At 37.8% G+C, this 26,139-nt stretch overlaps 3 protein-coding genes and 1 long non-coding RNA gene across 8 annotated transcripts; all 4 read left to right on the top strand.

Annotated features, from left to right (window-relative positions):
- Positions 1–286: 286 nt before the first annotated feature.
- Positions 287–2,252, top strand: LOC125276767 (DELTA-actitoxin-Afr1c). 2 transcript variants are annotated; one of them, XM_048204610.1, is made up of 3 exons: positions 287–474; positions 1,270–1,393; positions 1,632–2,252. In XM_048204610.1, the coding sequence occupies exons 2-3, from the start codon at positions 1,293–1,295 to the stop codon at positions 2,056–2,058; spliced, it is 528 nt and encodes a 175-aa protein (XP_048060567.1). In that variant the 5' UTR covers positions 287–474; positions 1,270–1,292; the 3' UTR covers positions 2,059–2,252. The 2 variants fall into 2 exon arrangements, with proteins under 2 accessions (XP_048060567.1, XP_048060563.1); XM_048204606.1 differs by having other exon boundaries at positions 290–463.
- A 2,725-nt stretch (positions 2,253–4,977) lies between these two features.
- On the top strand, positions 4,978–7,166 carry apnl (actinoporin-like protein). The gene is made up of 3 exons (XM_048204593.1): positions 4,978–5,132; positions 5,657–5,801; positions 6,239–7,166. Exons 2-3 carry the CDS (start codon positions 5,698–5,700, stop codon positions 6,687–6,689), a joined length of 555 nt encoding a protein of 184 aa, XP_048060550.1. The 5' UTR covers positions 4,978–5,132; positions 5,657–5,697; the 3' UTR covers positions 6,690–7,166.
- An 8,803-nt stretch (positions 7,167–15,969) lies between these two features.
- On the top strand, positions 15,970–25,121 carry LOC125276749. 4 transcript variants are annotated; one of them, XR_007186738.1, is made up of 6 exons: positions 15,970–16,131; positions 16,578–16,715; positions 16,835–17,294; positions 17,746–17,809; positions 23,603–23,653; positions 24,069–25,121. It is a non-coding gene; the product is annotated as an uncharacterized LOC125276749 (long non-coding RNA). The 4 variants fall into 4 exon arrangements; XR_007186741.1 differs by lacking the exon at positions 23,603–23,653 and having other exon boundaries at positions 16,871–17,294; XR_007186737.1 differs by lacking the exon at positions 23,603–23,653.
- LOC125276739 (inositol 1,4,5-trisphosphate receptor-interacting protein-like 2) lies at positions 18,257–23,539 on the top strand. Its single transcript, XM_048204564.1, has one exon. The coding sequence runs from the start codon at positions 20,432–20,434 to the stop codon at positions 22,109–22,111; it is 1,680 nt and encodes a 559-aa protein (XP_048060521.1). The 5' UTR covers positions 18,257–20,431; the 3' UTR covers positions 22,112–23,539.
- Positions 25,122–26,139: the final 1,018 nt, after the last annotated feature.

Raw genomic sequence — 26,139 nt, 5'->3', positions numbered from 1 at the left:
CTAACACGCTTTGATAATAAAGTGCATAGAGCAAACATTGCACAAGTGTCCTATAATCATAGCATTGAGTCCTTAATCTACCTATTAAAATATGAATTGTTGCAGAATTAGCCAGTGATTTTTTTTCCCCTACAAAATGCCTGTTGTCATGATGGAGTTTTCCAGCATTTTTACTGGCTGTGTGCCCATGAATTCTCTGAATAGAGCTTTGTGAAGGTGCAAAGCAGTTAGTCAATCAAACTGTGTCAACTCCCATCAAACTCTCCCACAAATCTTTCTGCATTTTTTTTTTTCCCGTCAGCATTGGAGAGGAAAGAAGAGGACACGCCTGGGTTTGTCAAGCAGGTTTGTGTGTGTCTACAAGTGTTTCTGTCATTCATTCACCACTTTGTTCATCTACGCTGAAACAGAAGAGCAGCAAACCCTTAATTCTCTCAACAGCAGCAGCATCTCTTACTAGCAGGTAACTGTCAGGTACTTATTAACCAGTTTGTGTCAAGTGTCATGTGTTCGCTGTAAAAAATAATAAGTTAAAAGCTTTTATCTTAAATACAGAAATGAGCATTAACCCTTAATTCATCTGTGCTGAAAAGATGGTGAGAAGTCTCATTGCTTATGTCTGCTGGTGCATGTCTTAGATTCTCAGCTCACTGAATCACTGTGTGTGTCTGCTAACAATTTAGTTCTCTGAGCCATATGGAGCCCGCAAGTGTCTTGCATATTCTGCCGTGCCGTCAGGCCTGTTATTAGAGATCTTTTAGCGCCTTAGCTAAAACTGAAGAAAACAATCATCTGTCTACCTGTACCTGCTGTCACACATTTACTGGCTAGTTACTGACATGAAGACAGATTAGGCTTTGCCTTGATTGATGTGTAAATGTTAAGCACATGGCAATCAATTACTTTGATTAGAATGTTGTAGGTTCAGCTTTATAATTTATCTTCTTGAAAGGTAAGATTCACTCAAAAATGAAAATTCTGTAATGTAGCAGAATGACCAAGTTGCACTTTTAAACAATGTAAGTGACTGGTGATTACATTTAGCCCACATCCACCTTCATTGTATGGGGAAAAACAGCTTGGACATTCTGCTAAATATCTCCTTTTGTGTTCAATGTAAGAAAAAAAGGTCATACAGGTTTAGAATTACATAAGTAAAAGTAAATGAAACAATATTTTTTACGTGAACTGACCCTTTAAGACTTTGCTAAATGCAATTATCTTTTCAAAAGAATTTTTCCAGTTTTTGAATCTTTCTTTTGTTTCAAGACCCTCACAGAAGAAGCACCAACATGCAGACTGCAGAGGCCGTGTCAGCAACTATAAACACTAACAGGAACTGCACGGTGGAGATCAGCAATATTAGCAGTGCTTATTGCCTTATCAATCCAAAGTAAGGAGAAAATGATGCCTGAACATATGCAGATATATTTTACATTTACATTAAGTTAACTTAAAGTAAATTAAGTTACCAGATAAACTAATAAAAACTCTTTAAAAATGCAGTTAGTGAAGGGGACTGACTTTTTTTCAATTGTATGGCAAATTCCTTTTATTTACTCTGTTATTTACTGTAATTGTACATCTCTATAATACATTATTGACAAATGTCAACTCTGAACTTCTCTCAGAGTGTACATGTCCAGTGGGTTCAGTTTCCATCCTCCCCAACCCACCATCCGCACCGCCAAGACTGAGGTTTGTTCATTCACAAAGGATGACAACACTGCCACTGGGGCTGTGGGCATCTTGACCTATGACCTCTTACACATGCAGAATCATATGTGCACTGAGCGCATGGCCATTCTGTTCTCTGTGCCCTTCGACTACCACCTCTACAAAAATGTCATGGCCATTGGTTTGTTTGAGAGCAGCCGTGGATGTGACAAGGCCCTGTACAAGCACATGTATGAGGGCAAGGACTTCAGCCAGTTCACCCGTGTAGACGCAGGGGGATCTGGAGTCATCCACAGAGGAAAGAAAGTTGACTTAAGGGCGACCATGTCTCCTGTGGGCAAGGCTATTATTAAGCTAGAGGTGTATGAGAAGATGGGCTAAATATTAAACAAAATCAGCTTTAACGCAGTAATTGAAAATTGCTTCATATACTTTACATGTTCTTATTCGTCATATGCAAAATAATAATGAACATGGCATTGTGCTTTTAAATGTTGATGTCACTTTTTGATGTCTGTATTAATACCTGCATTTATGCTGTCCAAAAATTTTTCTAAATAAAAAAACAAAACAACTGTTTTGAATACTCATTCTATGTTTCCGTTATATACACACACACACATTTAATTAGCTATCTAAATGTGGACATTCCATAGACGTAATGGTTTTTATACTGTACAAACTGTATATTCTATTCCCTTATACTAACCCTACCCCTAAACCTACCCATCACCAGGGTTGCCAGGTTTTCACAACAAAACCCACCCAATTGCTACTCAAAACTAGTCCAAAAGAAGGCCAATCGCATTTCAGGGGGGTGCCACAGTAAAAAATAATGGTCCGGGGGTAAAATTTGTGTTTTTGGTGGGACTCCACAGGAAAGATTTGCATTGCAGTGACTAAATATCATGTTATTTTGGGTCGATTCAACCCGCGGACACGAAAAATATCTGCATTTTTACATTTTTAAAAAACCTTTAATTACTTTATTTTTAAACCAGTTTTACAAATGAGGACATCCGTAAAGGGAGGTTTTTGGAGATTTTGTCAGGTTTTGGTCACTTCAGGGTACAAATTTGTTCCCAAAATATAGCTACGGACGTATACACACACACACACACACACACACACACACACACATACATCAGTAGTGTAAAGTATTTGAGAAAATGTAATTAGTTACTGTACTTAAGTATCTTTTTGGATACACTGTACTTTGAGTATCAAAGATATGAGCAACTTTTACTCTCTTGACTACATTTTTAATGTACTCTTTACTCCAATACATTTGTGATGAGCAATTAATGCAATTACACATTACATTTTGCATTGCACTTAACTTTTCCTGCAGTGGTTTATTTCTGCCACAAAATAAGCAGTATCGCCTAAAACTAGTTGCTAAATCGCAGGTGTTTTATATTTGAGATGAGGACATGATGTCCAGTGCAAGTAAGCTTTGACTTTTTTAGGCTTTAATTATATTTAACATTATTTTATTAATATTATATTGAAGACCTTTTGAATGGAATGGGTTTACTTATGCCCTTTTTAAATACTTGAGCTTAACTGAGACTTGAGTGTTTGTACACGCTTAAGAGGTTGTTGTGTCGACTTTGATTTAGCGCAATACCAAGGTGTTCAGTTTTATTTCAACTCTAAAATCATATATCAAAATAAACAGGGGATTGCTCTCCTCACAAATCAACTGTTTCTTGTTTTTCACTGGCATGTCTCTTAGGTGTTGCGAACTAGTGCATCTTTGAGCTTATATTCAGTATGAGTAAAATACTTAAAGGGTTAGTTCACCCAAAAATGAACTTTCTGTCATTAATTACTCACCTTCATGTCGTTCCACACCCATAAGACCTTCGTTCATCTTCGGAACACTAATTAAGATATTTTTGATAAAATCCGAGGGTATCTGATCCACACATAGGCAGTAACGTCATTGCACCTTTTGACATCCAGAAAGTTAAAATATTCAACGTGACTACAGTGGTTCAAGTGGGTCAGTGGTATTTTTGTTTTGTTTTTCCGCACAAAAAGTATTCTCGTCGCTTCATAACATTAAGGTTGAACCACTGTAGTCACAGTGACTATTTCAACCATGTTTTTAACTACCTTTCTGGGTCAAAAGGTGCAATGACGTTGCTGCCTATGTGTGGATCAGATACCCTTGGATTTCATCAAAAAATATCTTAATTTGTGTTCCGAAGATGAACAAAGGTCTTACGGGTGTAAAACGACATGAGGGTGAGTACCTAACGACAGAACTTTCATTTTTGGGTGAACTAACCCTTTAAGTACTGATCAAATCAGACACTCTAAGACTTTTACTCAAGTGCTATTGAAACTGGCGACTTGTAACTTGTAGTAGAGTCATTTTTGCTCTAAGGTATCTATACTTTTACTTTAGTATGGTTTTCAGGTACTCTTTACATGTGATATATATTTAAACTTATTCTAAACGTATTCTAACCCTACCAGTCAACTAATACTCTACTAACACTCTAATCAGAGTTAGTATACATGTAGCATGAAGGTGCAACATTACTTATAATCAACAGAATGTGTTAAAGGGACCATCAAAATAAAGTAAAACCTAAATTATATATAATTGCATATATATAAATTCATAAATAAGTATAAGAATACCTAAATTCATGAACTCCCTTGGAATCAAACCCATGACCTCACCATGCTTTACAAGGGAGACCAATAGGAAACATCAAATGAAGCACAATACTGAACAATTTAAAAAACATTTTAACACCTCTTAGACTTAAGTAATCTGAACAGACAACTGTTGCAAAAATTATGAATTTAATTAAACTAAAAAAAAAAAAAAAATCTGTGAAAACTGTTGCCTCCATTTTTTTTTTATTCCTATGAACAACATTTTTCCCACTGTGGTTAAAGCAGGAAGGAGTGAGAATATTTCTGGGCTTATTATTAAAAACATATCACAGAGCAAAAATTCCCATCCAAACCCTTTACCTAGTCTTGCTTAAAGTTTCGTAATAAAAAAGCAAACAAACTATGACCATTGCTAAAGGCTATAAAAATAAATGATTAAGATTGATCACCAAGAAGCCCCACCTAAAATGTACTCCTGTAAATCTGAGTCATTTCTGAGACAAATCTGTGCATGTAACTTCACTGTTCTGGCCTAACAAATCCAACAGTTATGGGTGTGGAACTCTTCCAAGCATTTTCCCACCCATGACAGTGATGCCTCTTGAGCTGATATGTGTGTCCATGTCCGTGAGTAAAGAGGGTGTACACTAAATTTGAATAAGCATGTTTTTTTTTTTTTTTTTCACAGGTAGGTACTTGAACTGTTCTTGTTGCTGATCATGATTACAGGGAAAGGGACACAGTAAAAACACAGTGACTATTTCAGAACGCACCGTTACTGAGCAACACACATACACGCACTCCGGAGTACCAAAGAGGTAAGCCTTCATTCTCATGGAGACAAAATATGCTTTATAATCATAACTTTATAATCAAAACTAAATGCTAATATATCCTTTTATATATTATAACATGGCAAGAGTTTATTCAGGTATGGACACTTTTTCACACTCTTTGCTTCCTCTTTTAAAGCAGAGCATAATAAAATTGAAGATTGCTACAGGCACAGTGGTTGTTAAGGTGGAGGTCTCTGTCTCTGCGTGTAATTACTGTGACTCTGTTTATGCGCTTGTTAACACTGAGAATATGTGAACTTTTTACGTTTATACTGTAGTGTTTGCACATACACACAAGTACAGGGTGTTCTTCAAGAATAAAACATTGAATTCAACACATTAGTTCAGCACATTAGTTCAAATAGAGGACAATTAACTTGTGGCCACAAACTTTATATCATAGAAAAACAAGAGAAAGGTTATTTTATTTTCACTGCAGCCCTGTAGTGTAAACAAAACTGCATTTCCACTTCTTTTTACTGAGGTACAGACTTCTTTTCTCACAGCATCCCTTTTCAGTCGTCAATCAGAGCTATCGTCCACCATCATGACTGAGTCTGCTGAGGCTGCCGCTGCCAACGTAACCAGCAGAAGACATGCCACCATAGAGATCACCAACCTGACAAGCAACTACTGCCTCATCAACCCAAAGTGAGTCTACAACCACAAACAAAACAAGCATTCAAAACTAAAAGTTTGTCTTTTAACATGTATTTAAGGAAAGGACTGTGAAATGCATTTAATGGGATAGTTCAACCAAAAATGGACATGTCCTCATGTCGTTCCAAACATGTATGACTTGCTTTCTTCTGTGAAACACAAAAGACATTTTAAACAACATTTTGTGTCCATACAATGTTGTTTTGGACCCAAATGACATTTAAATTTTATGGACAAAATTGTTGAAAAATTTGAAAAATGTAACTTTCTGGGTAAACTATTCCTTTAAATATGCATGTTGTGTAGCAATAAGAATATGTGTGTGTGTGTGTGTGTGTGTGTGTGTGTGTGTGTGTGTGTGTGTGTGTGTGTGTGTGTGTGTGTGTGTGTGTGTGTTTGCATATTATTCATGGGTATAAATCCCACAGGGTCTATCTGGAGAGTGGTGAAGCCTCAAATCCACCTCAGCCCACAGTGCGCCCCCTCAAGACTGAAGTATGCACTTTCAGCAAGACCAGCGCTCACGCCACTGGCAGCGTGGGGGTTCTGACCTACGACCTGTTCGAGCGAAGCAGAAATGACTACATTGAGACCCTGGCCCTAATGTTTTCTGTCCCATGGGACTATAATCTGTATAAGAATTGGTTTGCAATAGGTATCTACCCGAAAGGAAAGGAGTGTGACCAGGCCCTTTATAAAGAAATGTACTATCAAAAAAATCAACAGGGCTTTGTGAGGGAGGAGGCTAATGGGTCAGGCATTAACTTTGAGGGCAAATACCTGGACATCAGGGCCACCATGTGTCCTTTGGGCAGGGCTATCATAAAACTGGAGGTGTGGGACATGATGTCGTCTCCTATGAGTCAGCAGGTTTGCTAAACATACTGTATAAGTCAGCCATTTTACTTAACCAAAATCATATAGTAGCTTTTTTTTACACATACTTGTATGCTTAATGTGTTATTGATATCATAAATGTTTGCATATACATTTACCAATGTAATAAAGCCTACACAATTTCTTCTTTAGCTTTCTTTTAGGCTGTTTGAACTCTGTAAAATGATCTGATCTGAGAGCGTTTAAACAGATCTAATACCTCTCTAATATCCCACACTTTAAACGGTTTGCTTTTTCTGTCAGTAGAATGCCTCAGATGTGTATTTACAGTTTGCTTATGCTTCCTGCAGGCTAAATCCGCTCTCATATCAGGCAGCCATTGTGTTGTTATTCAGTCAAACCATCTTCTGGGTGATTTTTTTTTACTCCCTCATCAGGGCAGAGATCCCTCTGAACAATACACACTGTCTGTACTCCTGCCACTGCTGAGGTATTTTCGAATAAATATTTATTCTGCAATTTCATAGTAATACCTTCGCCTTTTTACTGAGCCTGAAGGCTTGGTTCGATATGTATTGGTGTATTCAAAATCTCAAATGAGAGCCGAGGCTGTTCGCCCTAAGCTGGAAACGGTCCTGTGTAAATATTTTGTAATATGTATTTGGAAATTCCTAATGCCTGAAGAGGGCAGTTGAACCATGGGAACCAAAAGACGAAGATAAAAAAGAATGAATTACTGCATCAAAGAACTGGCAGAGCACGTTTTACATCTTTAAACTCTTCTTGTGCTGAATAACTCCTTCAGTAGGCACTAAATAATGTCCTTCCAGCCAACTTAATACTCACAATTCAGTAACATCAATGCAAATGTATCAGTAAAAAAGCTATAATTGACAAACTCAAGGATTGACAAGCAACTATCACTACTTGCCCAAAACTGAAGGGGACCGATATCTCCTTTAATGCACCAGCAATCCAGTCATTAAGGTCAAAGTACCACATTTGTAGAGAGCAAGCCTCAAGAGACTGCAGCACTATTACCAACCAACATCAAAAATAAAAACAAGTCTGTTCTAAGGTCTTAATTCAGTGGTTGAGATGAGGAATGAATTGCTTCTTGTTGCATTCTTTATACTACAGCCCCATTATCCTCAAATAAGAGCAGTGATCAAATGTTTATTTCTCTGTGTGCTGTGGCATTTGCATGGAAAACCATACCGTACATAATACAACAGGCTAAACGTCAGCTCTTTAACAGATATCTCTGGAGCATTGTTGCACATTGTAATGGGGTGGTGGAGATCTGCTGTAAACAGATGGCAAGTGCTTTTCTGATGCTACTGTGGGTATATCGAGTCAGGTGTGTGGATTTCCCCCACACTGCAGTTTGAAGCAGTATTCTTTTCTTTCCCTAGTGTATTTATTTTGCACTGCAAGGAAAATATTTCCCATTTTGCTTACGCTGTTGTATATTTGTGCATTTGAGTGTGTGTATGCATGTCCATGCACGCCATTGGGAAATGCCAATTAATACTGACACACACTCCAAATAAATAAGATTTGCACCTGTACTTAATGCTGTACATTCTTAAAATACTTAAAGGGTTAATTCACCCAAAAATGAAAATTCAGTCATTAATTACTCACCCTCATGTCGTTCCACACCTGTAAGACCTTCGTTCATCTTCAGAACACAAATTAATATATTTTTCATAAAATCTAATGGCTCAATGAGGCCTGCATTGAGAGCAAGTTAATTAACACTTTCAATGCCCAGAAAGCTACTAAAGACATATTGAAAACAGTTCATGTGACTACAGTGGTTCAACCTTAATGTTATGAAGCGACAAGAATACTTTTTGTGCACCAAAAAAAAACAAAATAACGACTTTATCTAGTGATATCTGATTTCAAAACACTGCTTCATGAAGCTTCAAAGCTCCACACTCTTTTGTTTTGAATTCATGCCAATTATGCCAATAAATAGATGCCAAAAAGCATCTTTTTTCAGTGATGGCCATTCAAAATACATTCAAGAAAACAAGCAACAAAAAGAAGTAACACATAAACTGGAAATATTTCATTATATTGCAGTAGACCTTTTTGGAGGGTTCTTAAAAGTGTGAAATTTTGTGTGTGACTATTTTTCTGTCTGCTCGGTCTGTGAACCAAAATGTTATTTTTTTTTTTTTTTTCCTCACTTATGTTTTTGATTTCCATTTGGAAGATTAACTGATTATTCACTGGAGCTCTCAAAAGGAGAAATGGTAATTTGTGAAAGGACACACCTAAAGGAAATCTCAAAGACATCTGAGCAGGGCATTGGGCAAAGGTTGCCTTAATATGTGGGAACTGCAAGAGTTCAAGCTAATTTACAGGGTTTTAATATTAGTGCAGAAGATCAGTATTGAACTGACAGTGTCAAAGTTGAACTGCAGAAGGTGCAGTGATGTGAATTAAAGATTACAGTGAGAGGTCCAGGAGGTCACCTTACCCAGTGTCAGTGACATGTTAATTGTTCAAATTTCAAACAAATACAAGACTGGACACTGCAAGAACTGTTAAGTACAAAATGAATCTGCATTTACATTTGGCAAACACTTTTATCCAGGGTGATTTTAACTGTAACTATACTGATACCATATTAGCATCCATACAATGCACAATGATGTTCTGTTTGTGCATGCTGCAGTTACCTGATGCTTTAAATGCTCATTGTTCATCAGCTGGGAAAAAAATCCTCTGTGCAGTTATCGTTATAGCTGTGGTGTGGATGTCTGTATTCCCAAAGAATTTGAACAATTTTAGTTATCATCTTTGGCCTGAACATGCCTTTACACTGCATTCAACATACACGTTTTATCAGATGATGCATTTCCTGAGAATTTAAACTTCCAAGAAAAAAAATTTCAGAAACTACTATACACATTATTTAAAAAGAATACTAATCTTTGTCTTGAATACAATGGTAGAGGTAATGCCCATACACGCATAATGATACAATAGTGATCAAGAAATTATCTTTGCATATACAGGTGCTGGTCATATAATTAGAATATCATCAAAAAGTTGATTTATTTCACTAATTCCATTCAAAAAGCGAAACTTGTATATTATATTCATTCATTACACACAGACTGATATATTTCAAATGTTTATTTCTTTTAATTTTGATGATTATAACTCACAACTAAGGAAAATCCCAAATTCAGTATCTCAGAAAATTAGAATATTGTGAAAAGGTTCAATATTGAAGACACCTGATGCCACACTCTAATCAGCTAATTAACTCAAAACACCTGCAAAGACCTTTAAATGGTCTCTCAGTCTAGTTCTGTAGGCTACACAATCATGGGGAAGACTGCTGACTTGACAGTTGTCCAAAAGACAACCATTGACACCTTGCACAAGGAGGGCAAGACACAAAAGGTCATTGCAAAAGAGGCTGGCTGTTCACAGAGCTCTGTGTCCACATTAATAGAGAGGTGAAGGGAAGGAAAAGATGTGGTAGAAAAAAGTGTACAAGCAATAGAGATAACCGCACCCTGGAGAGGATTGTGAAACAAAACCCATTCAAAAATGTGGGGGAGACTGACAAAGAGTGGACTGCAGCTGGAGTCAGTGCTTCAAGAACCACTACGCACAGACGTATGCAAGACATGGGTTTCAGCTGTCACATTCCTTGTGTCAAGCCACTCTTGAACAACAGACAGCGTCAGAAGCGTCTCACCTGGGCTAAAGACAAAAAGGACTGGACTGCTGCTGAGTGGTCCAAAGTTATGTTCTCTGATGAAAGTAAATTTTGCATTTCCTTTTGGAAATCAGGGTCCCAGAGTCTGGAGGAAGAGAGGAGAGGCACACAATCCACGTTGCTTGAGGTCCAGTGTAAAGTTTCCTCAGTCAGCGATGGTTTGGGGTGCCATGTCATCTGCTGGTGTTGGTCCACTGTGTTTTCTGAGGTCCAAGGCCAACGCAGCCGTATACCAGGAAGTTTTAGAGCACTTCATGCTTCCTGCTGCTGACCAACTTTATGGAGATGCAGATTTCATTTTCCAACAGGACTTGGCACCTGCACACATTGCCAAAGCTACCAGTACCTGGTTTAAGGACCATGGTATCCCTGTTCTTAATTGGCCAGCAAACTCGCCTGACCTTAACCCCATAGAAAATCGATGGGGTATTGTGAAGAGGAAGATGCGATATGCCAGACCCAACAATGCAGAAGAGCTGAAGGCCACTATCAGAGCAACCTGGGCTCTCATAACACCTGAGCAGTGCCACAGACTGATCGACTCCATGCCACGCCGCATTGTTGCAGTAATTCAGGCAAAAGGAGCCCCAACTAAGTATTGAGTGCTGTACATGCTCATACTTTTCATGTTCATACTTTTCAGTTGGCCAAGATTTCTAAAAATCTGTTCTTTGTATTGGTCTTAAGTAATATTCTAATTTTCTGAGATACTGAATTTGGGATTTTCCTTAGTTGTCAGTTATAATCCTCAAAATTAAAAAATAAAAATTTGAAATATATCAGTCTGTGTGTAATGAATGAATATAATATACAAGTTTCACTTTTTGAATGGAATTAGTGAAATAATAATGATCAATAATAATAATAATGATATTCTAATTATATGACCAGCACCTGTAATGTGAATTCGCTTCTACAACATTTTGAAAGAGATATCCCTAACTGACTTCAACAAGCCCAGTTTCACAAGAAACATCCATTTCATACATGTCTGAAAATAGATTTATGTTGGTAAATCACAGTTCAAAGGGGTTTACTGCTACTGTTTTGCTGTGTGAGAGTGCCACTGTGTGGAGGGATGAGGTAAAGTGACTATACTCTACATGCAATTTACATACAATATCTATTGGATTATAGTTATGGTGAGTATTAGGACACTATAAGATAATAAGAGGTAAAACAGATTATATATGACTATATTTCATATAAATAAAAAGGAAAACAAAGCTTTCAGTCTAATATCCAACCATCCATTTCTGCCTACACTCTTAAAAATAAATTCCATGGAACCTTTCCATTCTACTAAAGGTTCCTTAGATTACTAAAAATTTTCTTTTTTTTCAAAAAAAAAAAAAAAAATGGTTCTTTTAAGAATTGTTCACTGAAATGTTCTGTGGGGAACCCCAAATGTTTCTTCTATGGCACTGCTGTGAAAACCTCCTTTTGGAACCTTTATTTGTAAGACTGTAAAGGGGAGAGTAAAAGACAGAGGAGAAATAACAGCATCAAGTCCATGTGTGTGTGTGTTTGTGTTTGCTTCTAAAATTATTTACCCCATATTTGAACTGTGCTTCAGTCTTTCAGTGGTTCTTGAGCAGCAGGCCTGTTCTCGGATCTCAGCGATGGTAGCATTCAGATGCGCTGTAGGAGCAATGTCAACCCCCACCGGCAGACGCCTACTCAGTTGTGTCCACAATGACAGCATCTCCTACACAAACAACAAGAATATCAACAAATCCAGCAGAGTACCATCCAGATATAAGTGTGCTACACAATACGGTAAAATAAATAATCTATTCCATTACTTCTTAAATATACTATCTTTTTATTTTTATCACCATTTATCAGGGCTTGAACCACGAGTGAATTAACATGGCATCAGGCCACTACTTGTTTTGATTACCAGATACTTTTGAAATATGTAACCTTTAAAGTGAAGTAACTAAACAGTATAACAACAAACTAAAGAAAATAAATGAGAAACAAATAAATATAATTTACAGTATTACTTGTTTGTTAAACATTTACCTACAAGTTTTTGGCATCACTTGAGTCAGCTGCCTACATCCTCAAATGAAACTAAAAAATGTTGCCTGCTGAATCATTAAATTACATAATTTATTCATTGAACATATGAAATGATCAAATTATTAAAGAATACTTTCAAATAATTCAAATTTCCAAACAAAATAACAAACATCCAAACATTGGCATCAATTAAATGCAATGCATTAAAATTAAAATGAATAAACACATACACACGGTATTGAGCAAGTTCAAAACGACTTAAGCTCAGTCGAAAAGACAAAAAGAAGAAGAAATTAATTAGAAACCAATTCACCTTATTTTCAGGTAAGAGCGGGCGCGGCCATTTCTAAATTTAATGTGTCTGGCTTCCGGTGTCATTCGCAATAACAGTGTTTATGCTTACATGCTTTTGGAATAATCGTAAACACGAGTTTCCTAGGTTAAAAAAAAAAAAAAACGCCAGTAAACGCCATCCGTGCGACACCGACCACCACCCGGCTTTTTTGATAATATTTGGCGCTTTTTGTGACCTCAGCTTATGCTTCGTGATTCTCAACACTCTTTTACCTACAGTTGGTCGACTTTGTAAAAACAGCAAATGTAAGTATCACCAGTACATTTTCATAACTGCCCTTATGACTACACATTTGTAGTATTTCTCTTTCTAGGAATTATATTAACAGATTCTGGCCTTGATATTTACATTTTTTCCCAAATGTCATAGATTTGAGAGTTGAAACTTTAAGATGAAAATGAAAAGCAAAACACATTAATAAAGAGGCTTTAGAAACAAGCAGTATATGTTTACAATATGCTTGTGTACGCCAAATTATGCAGTATTTTTCAAATGTTTGATGTTTATCATGGTAGATGTTTATTTTTGTAATGTTTGTTGTAGTGCTCAGAGCTCCTGCATATTAAAGGTGCCCTAGAATTAAAAATTGAATTTATATTGGCATAGTTAAATAACAAGAGTTCAGTACATGGAAAAGACATACGCTGAGTTTCAAACTCCATTGTTTCCTCCTCCTTATGTAAATCTCATTTGTTTAAAAGACTTACGGAAAACCCCCAATATTTGCATATGCCAGCCCATGATCGAGGCATTACACAAGGGCAGAACGTCTGGATGTGCACAGCTGAATAATCAGACTAGGTAAGCAAGCAAGGAAAACAGCGAAAAATGGCAGATAGAGCAATAATAACTGACATGATCCATGATAACATGATATTTTTAGTGATATTTGTAAACTGTCTTTCTAAATGTTTCGTTAGCATGTTGCTAATGTATTGTTAAATGTGGTTAAAGTTACCATCGTTTCTTACTGTATTCACGGAGACAAGAGCCGTCGTTATTTTCATTATTAAACACTTGCAGTCTGTATAATGCATAAACACAACTTCATTCTTTATAAATCTCTCCAACAGTGTGTAATGTTAGCTTTAGCCACGCAGCATAGCCTCAAACTCATTCAATATCAAATGTAAACACCCAAATAAATACTATACTCACATAATCTGACGCATGCATTCAGTATGCATGACGAAGACTTTGTGAAGATCCATTTTGAGGGTTATATTAGCTGTGTAAACTTTGTTTATGCACTGTTTAAGGCAAGCACGAGCTCTGGGGGCGGAGAGCACGCGATTTAAAGGGGCCACAACCTGAAATCGGCTCGTTTCTAATTATGCCCCAAAATAGGCAGTTAAAAAAATTAATTAAAAAAAAATCTATGGGGTATTTTGAGCTGAAACTTCACAGACACATTTAGGGGACACCTTAGACTTATATTACATCTTTTAAAAAAAAGTTCTAGGGCACCTTTAAATGATTAGTTCACTTTCAAATGAAAATCCATTCATCAGCCCAGGCTTTACTCACCATCAATCCATCCTAGATGTATATGACTTTCTTCTTTCTGATTAACATGATCTGAGAAATATTAATAAATATCCTGACGCATCTGAGCTGGCAGTGAGCGGTCTGGTGGAAGCTAGATATTTTACTTAATAACTTCACTTCAGAAGGACTTTATTAAGCCCCGGAGCCGTGTGGAGTACGTTTATGATGGATGGAAGCACTTTCTTCAGCTCAAACTCATTGATCCTTGCTCACTGCCATTAAAGCTCGGATGCGTCTGGATATTTATTAATATATCAGAGTTCATCAGAAAGAAGAAAGTCATATACACCTAGGATGGCTTGAGGGTGAGTAAAGCTTGGGGTAATTTTCATATGAAAGTGAATTAATTCTTCAAAACAATCCACTTGAGAAGAGAACACAATAATGTTCTTTCTGATTTCGAGTTTTTCTTTTTGATAAAGAATTTAAAGCACTTGCTTGTCTTTGCATGTTTCAGGTGCAGTGTCATGTGTAAGGTAGGGGTGGGAATCGGAGAGTACCTCACGATACGATACATCACGATAAATGGTTCACGATAAAGAAATATCGGAAGATTCTGGAAAGAACATGCTTCAATATGAAAACAAAATGCAGGAAAAGGTGTGCAGGTTAACGATAAATCCGATCTTATATGTACATTTAATAGGTTCACGTCACCGAAAGCAAGAAATTGAGGTGCTTTTATTGACCATCAGTTAATTTCAAAATCAAAGACTGCAATAGGAGAGAGCGGCAACAGCACTGGTATAAGGTCTCATTACTTTTAATGAAGATAATTGTGTGTTATGCGAAACCAATGCGGCACCTGACTGCGGCGAGTTATTACACAATGGTAAAGTTTTTTTTTTCAACAACCAGATTTTGGAAGACAGTTTTGATTGCGTCCCAAATTCCTGAAGTTTTGATATTTAAATCCGTCTCATTTTTTTGTTTGTTTATCACCAGTGCAAACAGACCCTTTTTTTCAGCGCTTAAATACACGACCAAGCAGGCGTTCAGTCCCTAATATATGTTTTCAGCTCCCGTGTATATCTGCGCTCGGTGAAGAACGTGTATTTAGGTATAAAAGTGCAAAGAACTTAAACGTCAAACTCACACTGAGTTTTCGTTTAACTTAAGACGGGCGCCGCCTGTCCGAGCAAAGAAATCTATATATAGGCTTTATTTTTTAAAATTAAAATATCGATATTTGGCCAGCGATGACAAAGAGAAGGATGACTATATCGATGTTTCGTGTAAGGGGTTATAGTGCATTGGAAGAAGGAAGAGGAAAGAACATGAAGTAGGAACCATTCTGGAGAATTGTGCCAAACGAAACCAAACCTGTAACTCTAGAAAGACCAAGTGTACAATGTCCGATCTGCCGTGTCCGTGGGGGCCTGAAACTTTTTCGCCATGAAGTAGGAAGTTGTTGTAACATGTACAATTGATAATAGTTTGATAATAGCTCCTGGCCTGAAGACATCTACATGGCAATATTCAGTTATAGTCAAAGTGCCACCTGTTGGCAGCAGGAAGTGTGGCACGTCAAAATGACTTGCCATATTTCTCCTGTATTTACTCGCTTACATGCATGTCACCCACTGTTCACTGTTTTCCTAAGGACGCCGAGTGGAGGTGGCCCCGGGTGCAAGGTCCCTTTCATCGCTGCTTGCAGCTTTAATATGGAATTATTCTTGATGATGAATGTCAACTTCTTATGACTTTTCATTTACTGTTATAGGAAATGTGGGATCAAGAGAAGCAGCACCTGAGATACTGGGTGAGAACAGAGTGTGTCCAACCCTCCTGCTTCCTTTGTGGTATATAGCAAATGCTGTTACATTATTTCTTCTCTGTTTTAAAAAAAAATAATGTTTCTCAAGAATTCAGTCAAAGAAACTTGTACAAGATTTTGTACAACATGCTGGTGCAGACAAAAAAATAAAAATAAAAATTATGTACAGGGTTCCCACATAACCTGGAAATATTAGGGGAGTGTAAAATAGTAATTTTCAGGCATGGAAAAATTATAGAAATTAATACATTTCAAAAAATTGCTCAACTGAAATTGCTTTTTTTTAAGTGCAGTAACGGTAAATATCATGGACGAATGGAAAAGTTGTCATGGAAAATCATTGGTCAAAAGTTGTGAGAACCCTTTGTGTACTTAAGTTATTTGTAACTAGAAAGAGTCTTCAGTGTATTGAGTAAATGCAGCATGTCTGGAAGTCACACATCTTATGTGTGATGTCTGGTTTTTGGACAGAAGCTGGTTCTGCTCTCGGGAAAAGAAGGGGTGATGGTCTGCACTGTGGCTGTAGAAGAGAGTATCTCAGAGCACTACAACAGCCAGATCAGAACTCTTATGGAGAAATATCCTGAGAAGTACACAGAACTGCTACAGGTGGGTACAAGCCTTAAGACATGGTGGGCTTGAATGAAATAGTAGCTTAAAGGATTAGTTACAGAAAAAATGGAACTGGCACTTCTTTGTTTTAAGAAAATGACCAATCGTTTCTCTAGATAAGACCCTTATTCCTCGTCTGGTATCGTTTAAAGCCCTTTGAAGCTGCACTGAAACTAGTTTTGACCTTCGACCTTTTGGAGCCCACTGAAGTCCACTATAAGGAGAATAATCCTGGAATGTTTTCATCAAAAACCTTAATTTCTTTTTGACTGAAGAAAGAAAGACATGAACATCTTGGATGACATGAGGGTGAGTAAATTATCAGGAAATTTTTATTTGAAAGTGAACTAATCCTTTAATATCTAAATAGAATAATTTCAAAAGTGATATCAGATGCAAAACCCTACTGAATAATATATGTATGATGCAGATGAATGACATGTTACTGACTGACTACTGATATGTAACAGCGTTTTTTTTTTGTGTGTGTGTGTGAGTGTGTGTCAGATCATTAAAGAATTTCGGGATGATGAAATGAAGCACAATGACACCGGACTGGAGCATGATGCTGAATCAGTAAGTCTGAACAATGCCATGTAACATCATGATTTGTGACTGCATGAACTAGAATAATAAAATATACAACCTCAATTACAATCCTTTTAATAGTTCTTTTTATAGAGCCACAAAGATGTTCATGCTCTGCCATCTTGTGTATTGCTGACACATTGTGCATCTTTTTTGCAGGTGCCTAGATATCACCTCATATTTTATCATCATAAAATATCCTCATATTTTTGCAGTTTCAGTTTATTAACAATAGTGGAGCAGAAATTACATATTTTGTCATTAAGTATTTTCTAGTGCTTTTCCTCACAGCAGTATAAATGTATAAAATCTGCTTATTGAGATTTTATACATGACCTGCATTATTTTATCTCACCCAGCAGGATATATTCAGGAATAACATACTGTAACTTTTTATCAATCACTATTGTGTTAACACTAAAATCAAATGTCTTTACAGGATGTGTGTGTTTGCACAGACCACTTGGAACACAAGAGGGCAGTCTTTGCCTCTTAAGTTAAAGGTAATTTGCAGCCACCAGTCACGACAGGGAAATCTGTTGAAATTATTGTTTTATGCGAGAAGAAAGATCACAGATATATAAATGTATATGGCATGCTATAAACATGCTCATTTGTTATCTTAGAATATGTAGGAACTGTCAGAGATGTTTGCATACAGCATTAGGGGAAGTTATCACATGGGTTGCTATGAAAACATGTAACATAATCCATGTAGCAGAGAAGCGGGAAACAGCTGTCTCCATCTCCCTGTGGTTCCCATGACTTAATCTATGAGGGCATGAAGTCAGCCTGGACACACCACAGAGAGTATGAGAGCCTGGATTTCAGTTTCTGTATCTGAGGGTTTTTTTTTTTTAAATATGTTGCCAGTTGCTGAATTTAGTTTGAAACTTTGATAAGAAGAGAACAGGCTATGAGAAGTGCACAAATTATACTCCGGGCCCCTTCCTCCTCTTCGTCTAGAGTCTTTTATGCTGACTGTACTGGATAAGAGTTGAGAGGCCTGTTTAGTTTGGCAGATTCTGTTAGGGGGCAGAGCTACTGTATACTCGCATTCAGAGAGAAGGCGGCTGATGCAATCCCTGTGTAACTACAAGTACTCCTCAGCTTTCAGTCTACCATCAACTGTGACCACATGTAACCTTTAACAGACTCAAAGTGGTTAAGGTTTTCAACTGCCCACTTCCCACAGGCTGCCTCCCGCCCCTACTCCCCTTCTTTCCTACTTCAGAAGGTTTTTATTCCTAAACATACCCTCCATATAAGTATTTGCATTGCTTAATGTAATGCAGAAGCTCCCACACAATCTTTTATTCACATAATAAGTGTGTGTCAGAGGAAGCTGACCCATCTGGAAACACTGCACGAGTTGCTCATTGTGAACAGATCACATGTCTTTAAGTCTTAATAGCACACTGTTTTCCGAGATCTGAAGCTCTTCTAAATGCAGAATATATACACAAAACGTCTCTGGATATTTGACCGTCAACTCTTCACAACTAAAGACATTAAGAGTAGTAAATGTCTTAAGAATTCAACTGTTTCTCTTATTAGCACAAACAAGTTTGGACAGTGTATGTGTTGTGCTCAGAAGCTTATTATGCATCAGTGTTATGAATCATGTTATTGAGAGACTGTTTCTTAAAGCTTGTTTCCCTCAGGACACGGATGCTAACCACATGACATTCTTTTTGCAGGAGGAGAGCTGCATTTAACTCAGTTGTAACTGCAAATCATCAATGCATTTATCTGTTGTTTTGTAGTTGTTGATCCCCTTCAGACAGCTTGGTATTTTTAGAGTGGGCTACATCACTATCAAAATAGCTCAAGAAGACTGATAAGAAGGTACATGACAGAAACGCTGCAGTAATTGCCTCCTGTCCATTGCCTTTTCTAGTTCCCTATCGTGAAGATCACTTCCTTCCTCAGGCATCAGTTTAGTTCCAACAGACAGTTATACTTTTATCTAAACGGTTCAATCAGCCATATTTAACGAGCTGTCTCTGTGTTTATCCTCTGACGGGTCATACAGGTTTGTGCGACTTAGCCAGGTGCTGCTATGTGTGTGTCCTTACTTAAAGCGCAACTTTCATGGCCATGGGCACCGTTTGTTTTGAAATTCAGAGGGCAGAGGTAGAAACATGCCCTGGGTAGGAACGGTGTGGTTTTCTGTTTGTGGCTACCTTGGTGTGTCTTATATGAAGTGAACAGCGGACTGACTGTCTATTTGCTTAAGTTTAAATTCAAATTCTGTACACAGGGCTTTATGCATTTGGGATAGATGTGATTAGGAGTATTTGACTAAGCTTTGAATAAGCCATTTTCAAACTTGTGTCTATAATAAAGCAAGATAATATTAAAAGGCTTATGTCCATACAGCGGTACAAAAGCACTCTGTGGACCGATTAAGAGAGATGACAGTGGTTTCTTGTTCAGTATCACAAGGTCAGGGGTGACCGGGGGAAGGCTTGTGCTGAGGTTAGGGGTCGGTAACAGATCAACAAAGATACAGACATATTACTGTGACACTTCTTTCAAAGAGAAATACTTGGTGTGTGTGTGTGTGTAGTGTTTCTGTAAACTTTCTCAATGACCTTCTGTGTAGTTTACAAGGGCCACACCTCTACTGGCATCATTTTTTATAATTAATTTAGTCATTTTACAAAAGGAGTTGTGTGATGGTATTAATGAAAAATATATACTTTTGTGTTCCACAGTAAAAAAAAAAAAAAAGTCATACAAGTTTGGAATGACATGAGGGTGAGTTTTTGTATGAACTGTCCTTTAAGTATAGCACCCTTTATGTTAATAATACACATTTGATTTTTGATTTTTAATCAAATTGGTTTTCCTATCCATGCATGTGGTGTTTTCATGTTGTGTAAATCTCTAAGCCAGGGCCCATTCTGTCAGAAAACACTTCCCATTTTGAGATCTGTTTCTTTAAGAGAAGAGGGAGGAGGAGTGTGGACAGGCTCTGGGTTTTGAACGCCTCTTTTTTTAAACAGAAATTCCTCTCTCAAGAGTTTGGCATTTCCTCTGAGCTCACACACTGAGAGCCTGCTCTCTCGTTTCACACAGTGCTCACTTGTGACAAAAGGGGGGATTTTCAAACATCCTGAATGAGAGGACTCCTCTTGCCCTCGGCACATGCTGCATCCGCAAAGAAACTTCACTTGGAGAACTTCCCCTTACACAACAGTTTCTGGTTGAGAAGGCTAAAAGAACATCAGCTTGGCCTTGTTTTCAGCATCTGGATGATTGGTTTGGCATGGGCTAGCCCTAACTTTTCCCACAGAGCTGGAGTAGACTGGAGGAGGAGGAGGATGAGCGTTTACACTCTCAACCTCAGGTTGTTCTGGCCGCTGGTCACTTGTATCCTCACCGCTCTTCTGCTACTGCACCAGTACATCATCGGCGGATCCGAGGACCAAGGGAACGACTGCTCTGATCAAGGACCTGGAGCTGTCACACTTTTCAAGTACATCCTAGCATTTATCTTATGTTATTTCTTCATAAAGTACTGCTCAACTCAACCTGGCTCTGCTAGGAGGGCTTTCCACAAAGTCCCGGAGGGGCACGGAAAATTAGGTGTCTCTAAGAGAGAGCTACTGGACGATCACTATGAGAGGCATGTGCGTCTCTCTCCGCATGTGCTGGGCCACAGCAAAGCCCATGTTGCCAAGCTGGTGAGTGAACTTGTAAAGGTCGGTCGCACCGATGTCCCGCCGGAGTCTTCGCTGGCCTTCCGGGGTGACTTCATCCAGATCGGCAGTTCCTACGAGGAGCACAAGGTGGGCTCACCTGACTGCTTCGACATCCTTGTGCCTCTGCGGGCACCTCGTGGGCTGAAACTGGAGGCCAGCGTTTGCACTGACAAACATGGAGGGCCACCTCTGTGCGCGCTGAACACGCCTCGCAAGGCGGAGTGGGCACGTCGTCACAAGGCCTTCACGGATTCGTTCATGCACTTGCACAATGCTCAAAGTGTCTATAAGATGAGCCCGGATTCCGTACAGCGCTGGTTTTACACGGCCACCCAGCGCTGCCTCGCTACTTTCCGTTACCTGTTTGAGCAGCGCTGTTCCCTCAGCCTGTCTCTCAGTGAGGAGCAGCAAGTGCTCATCCGTCTGACACCCCGCTCCGATTATGTCTGCTGCCACATCTCCATGGGCATTCGGCTGATTCCAGCCTTTCCTCTCGGTGATGGTGCCTTCTTGGTGGCATCCCAGCGGGCTCAGCGAGGAGAAGACCTTTGGACAGTGTACTTTCCCAGGCAGGAGCAGAGACTCCTGACATGGCTAAAAGGTAGACTGCCCTCTAACTCCTGTCATCTGAAGTGCCTTCAACTCCTAAAAGAGGTACGTAACCTCAGTGGGGAGACGCTGGACCAGAAGTCTGGAGCTGAATGGGGAGGAGTGCTTTCGTCCTATGCTCTGAAGACCGCCTGGCTTCGTTTGCTGCTCAGTACGCCCCCTGAGGCCTGGGAAGAGTGCAACCTTGTGGACCGGCTGGATGATCTTCTTCGCAGTCTAAGGGAAAGCCTACAGTCTCGGGCTCTCTGCCATTTACTCCTTGGAGGCATTAATGGGCTTCTGCCAGACTCTGTCGTTCTACCCAAACTTGTGAGGGAGACTGTACCCTCCAACCTGTGGGCGGAATTCAGTGACATCACCCTTGATATGGTCTCCGCCCGACTGGCTTACTCATGGAACCACCTCCCTCGCCTAATTCGCCTCGGGAGACCACAGAGGACCAGCCTTGGCAGAGGTGTTCACTGCAAATATATTGATGCAGAGTAAAGGTCAACTATAACTGGTGTTGCCGAACACAGCAATGGTTTATGTTTTCAGAAATTAATGTCACATATCTTTTTTTTTTTTTTTTGCATCTGACTTTTCAAAATTAAGTTTAATTTGGGGATTGTTTTTCTCAAAAGGAAGCAGTCAAAGCACTAGATTAGAGCACAATAGTAGCATTCAGTAGGTATAGCAATACTTTTAACAAATCAGTCTTAGTACTGTACAAATCAGTATTGTACTGTAATTGCAGGACAGACTTTGAAAAGCAAGGTCTGCAGAAAGGTACTGTATACCTCCAGGAGCAGGGTTGGAGATTAGGATTTAGGTGTTTGGACATGAAACTGATGCGTTTGAGAGCTGCTAGACTTGTGTTGACTCAGGGTGACCATGTTGTCATGGTTATGGGGTAGTGAGCAGTCAAAACAGCATATACACCAAAGATTTTCCACACACACACACAGTATTAGTAATGCCAGCCTAAACAGATGAACATCCTGTTTTGAAGGGAATAACTGCAGTGTGACCACTGTAAAAATCATCTGCTGTGTCTTACAGAACCAGATATTTTCTTTATTTTGAATGAATGAATGAATGAATAATGTTTCATAACTGTAGCAATTTCAGTATTGCTTAATTGATTGTTAAAGTGTTCCTTTGATATGTCAAATCATAATTAGTGCTTTAGTTCACCTCGGTTTAATACATTAATTGGCACACTCGAGAATAAGGCACTGATGGCATAGCTTCACTTCATCTTGCCTGTCTACAGGGACCCCGTTATGTGTGCACGTGATCTTTCCCTCAGAGACATGGCTCTATAGGTTGTCACCATGGAGACTACCTCAGCCCAGGGTCACTTATTTATGCAATAGCTTTAGTTTTAATGGCTGATTGCATTTACTTTCACAAAGGCAGCAGAGATCCGTATTGATCTTTTGTTGGTACTGAGTGTTACAGGGTTAGTTTGTTGGTCTCTTTCCTGCTTAAACCTCGTCCATCTACCTGTTATTAAACTAAGTGTTCATGGTCATTTATGTCAGACATATCTTAGTTTTATCAACTTTGCAGGGAAATGTTTGTGGTACCTAAGCAAATTTCTTTGAAGCTTATTTTTGTCTGTTCTCGAAAAGCGGAACAGAAAATGAAATAAGGAAATGAAAAAGAACATGCTCTAAAAACAATGCTTAAATGTAGTCCTAAAACAAGCAATATAAAATACAGATTAACTAATGTTGAATGTATATGTATATTAATGTATATGTAATTTAATGTATATTTGGTACTGTATGTGAATGTAAGTTGATTGTAAAAGAAATTGTACTTGATGTACATAGAGTAAAACAATCTGTGTGTATTTATATAGTAGATATAATTTATACATGTATTTTAATACATGAATTGAAATAAATATCTATATTTTGGACTGCACAGAGATTTGTTGAATATTTGTTTATTGTAACACCTGAAATAATTGTTTCTTTTTTCTGACAGTGATAGAGAAAATAGGACATGGAGACAGAACCAAAAGATTGCACATGTCAAGTCAGCAATTTATTATTATTATTATTATTATTATCTGCCATATCTTTTTATAAGCAGGTGGTGAGATATATTGTACAAAATATATCTTATAATCTTTTTGTGTAGTTCTATTTTTGGAATACCTCTAAAATTATTATTTTTCTCAGCGCCGTCTACATATGTGTCACATGGCACATTTTCATTTTTTTATTTTCATAATTATAAAACGCCAACTGATTTACTTTCACTAAGTCACATTCACGGTAATTATCGTCTGTATAGTCTTGTCTGGCAGTTTTTATTCTCAATATAGTGTTATGTTTAGAGTGATGTGGCTGAGTGTAAATTATACTGTGGCTCAAAGCTGGTGCTCTCTAACATAAGGACATCATCTCATCCTTTGTAATTATCTTTTAATTTATGCACTTGCTTGCAGGATTTGATTTGGTGGCAAAGTAAACCACGGCTGTATTCTGAAGTCTTGGACGCGTGATTGGGAAGGAATGTGGGTGCCACCTTGAGGTCAGTATCTGTTTAGGGGACAAATAATTTAGGATAAAAAGATTTTAATTAAAAGCACAGTCAGTTCTGCTTTTAACAATCTCACAGTATGCAAGTTAAAATGTGCTGTATCTTTACATTGTCTGGTTCTCTCTAATAATGATTTCAAATGTAACAGATGTCTTAGGTGTAGGTGGGCTGTATATGTTTATTTAAACATTCTCTTTAAGCCCAGTCATTTGGAATTTTGAGTAGATAAATGGTAGCTACAATTAAAGGAATAGTTCACCCCAAATTTCTGTAATCATTTACTTCATATCATGCTCAAACCGCTCAATGAAACTGGATTTCAGTTACATTGATGCATTTAGAAGACCCTTTTTTAATATGACAGCAGAGGTCACTGTAAGTCTGGATTTTTATGAGGCATACCTTTCAACAGGTTCTCAAGAGCAGAAACAAATGAAAATTCACTAAAAAAATCACTAAATTCTCATCTAATTCTAATCGATATAATCTAATCTAATTATATCTATATCAAATTGTTTATGTCATCCTTCCAACCTATAAATGTTTCCCTTGTCCTGTATTTACAGAAACAATGTGGTTTTCACCTAAAAAAATTTTTTACCTGAAACGGTTTCTTAAGTCTTATTCATTTCAAATGCTGTGGTTTAATGGAACACCTCTATTATATTATTATATTATATTATATTATATTATATTATATTATATTATATTATATTATATTATATTATATTATAGTTCCTCCCAAAGTTCCTTCATTAACTTAAATATCTTAAGGTTTTTCCTGATTCTTTTCTGTTCTGTTCTGGTCTGTTCTATTCCGTTCTATTCTATTGTTCTATTCTATTCCAGTCTGAGGCTTCCTAAGCCTTAGTTCCTCCCAAGGTTCCTTCTTCATTAACTTAAATATCTTAAGGTTTTTTCTGGTTCTGTTCTATTCTATTCTATTCCATTCCATTCCATTCCAATCTGTCTGAGGCTTCCTAAGTCTTAGTTCCTCCCAAGGTTCCTTCTTCATTAACTTAAATATCTCAAGGTTTTTCTGGTTCTATTCTATTCTATTCTATTCTATTCTATTCTGTTCTGTTCTGTTCTGTTCTGTTCTGTTCTATTCTGTTCCAGTCTGAGGCTAAGTCTTAGTTCCTCCCAAGGCTCCTTCTTTATTAACTTAAATATCTTAAGGTTTTTCCTGATTCTTTTCTGTTCTGTTCTGGTCTGTTCTATTCCGTTCTATTCTATTGTTCTATTCTATTCCAGTCTGAGGCTTCCTAAGCCTTAGTTCCTCCCAAGGTTCCTTCTTCATTAACTTAAATATCTTAAGGTTTTTTCTGGTTCTGTTCTATTCTATTCTATTCCATTCCATTCCATTCCAATCTGAGGCTTCCTAAGTCTTAGTTCCTCCCAAGGTTCCTTCTTCATTAACTTAAATATCTTAAGGTTTTTCTGGTTCTATTCTATTCTATTCTATTCTATTCTATTCTGTTCTGTTCTGTTCTGTTCTGTTCTGTTCTATTCTGTTCCATTGAGGCTAAGTTTAGTTCTCCAAGGCTTCTTTATTCTATTCTATTCTATTCTATTCTATTCTATTCTATTCTATTCTATTCTATTCTATTCTATTCTTTTTCCAGTCTGAGGCTTCCTAAGTCTTAGTTACTCCCAAGGCTCCTTCTTCATTAACTTAAATATCTTAAGGTTTTTTTCTGGTTCTATTCTATTCTATTCTATTCTATTCTATTCTATTCTATTCTGTTCTGTTCTGTTCTGTTCTGTTCTATTCTGTTCCAGTCTGAGGCTAAGTCTTAGTTCCTCCCAAGGCTCCTTCTTTATTAACTTAAATATCTTAAGTCTGGTCTATTCTATTCTATTCTATTCTATTCTATTCTATTCTATTCTATTCTTTTTCCAGTCTGAGGCTTCCTAAGTTTAGTTACTCCCAAGGCTCCTTCTTCATTAACTTAAATATCTTAAGGTTCCTTCTT

This window comes from Megalobrama amblycephala, linkage group LG1 (assembly GCF_018812025.1).
Source record: "Megalobrama amblycephala isolate DHTTF-2021 linkage group LG1, ASM1881202v1, whole genome shotgun sequence".
NCBI classification, from domain to species: domain Eukaryota; kingdom Metazoa; phylum Chordata; class Actinopteri; order Cypriniformes; family Xenocyprididae; genus Megalobrama; species Megalobrama amblycephala.
This window is presented reverse-complemented; position numbering and strand designations above follow the sequence as displayed.

Excerpts from the sequence above, each read along its gene's own strand:
- LOC125276767 (XM_048204610.1), top strand. The coding sequence starts at position 1,293 with ATGCAGACTGCAGAGGCCGTGTCAGCAACTATAAACACTAACAGGAAC. Across the intron at positions 1,394-1,631 it reads TATTGCCTTATCAATCCAAA|AGTGTACATGTCCAGTGGGT; the intron begins GTAAGGAGAAAA and ends AACTTCTCTCAG.
- apnl (XM_048204593.1), top strand. The coding sequence starts at position 5,698 with ATGACTGAGTCTGCTGAGGCTGCCGCTGCCAACGTAACCAGCAGAAGA. Across the intron at positions 5,802-6,238 it reads TACTGCCTCATCAACCCAAA|GGTCTATCTGGAGAGTGGTG; the intron begins GTGAGTCTACAA and ends TAAATCCCACAG.
- LOC125276739 (XM_048204564.1), top strand. The coding sequence starts at position 20,432 with ATGAGAGGACTCCTCTTGCCCTCGGCACATGCTGCATCCGCAAAGAAA.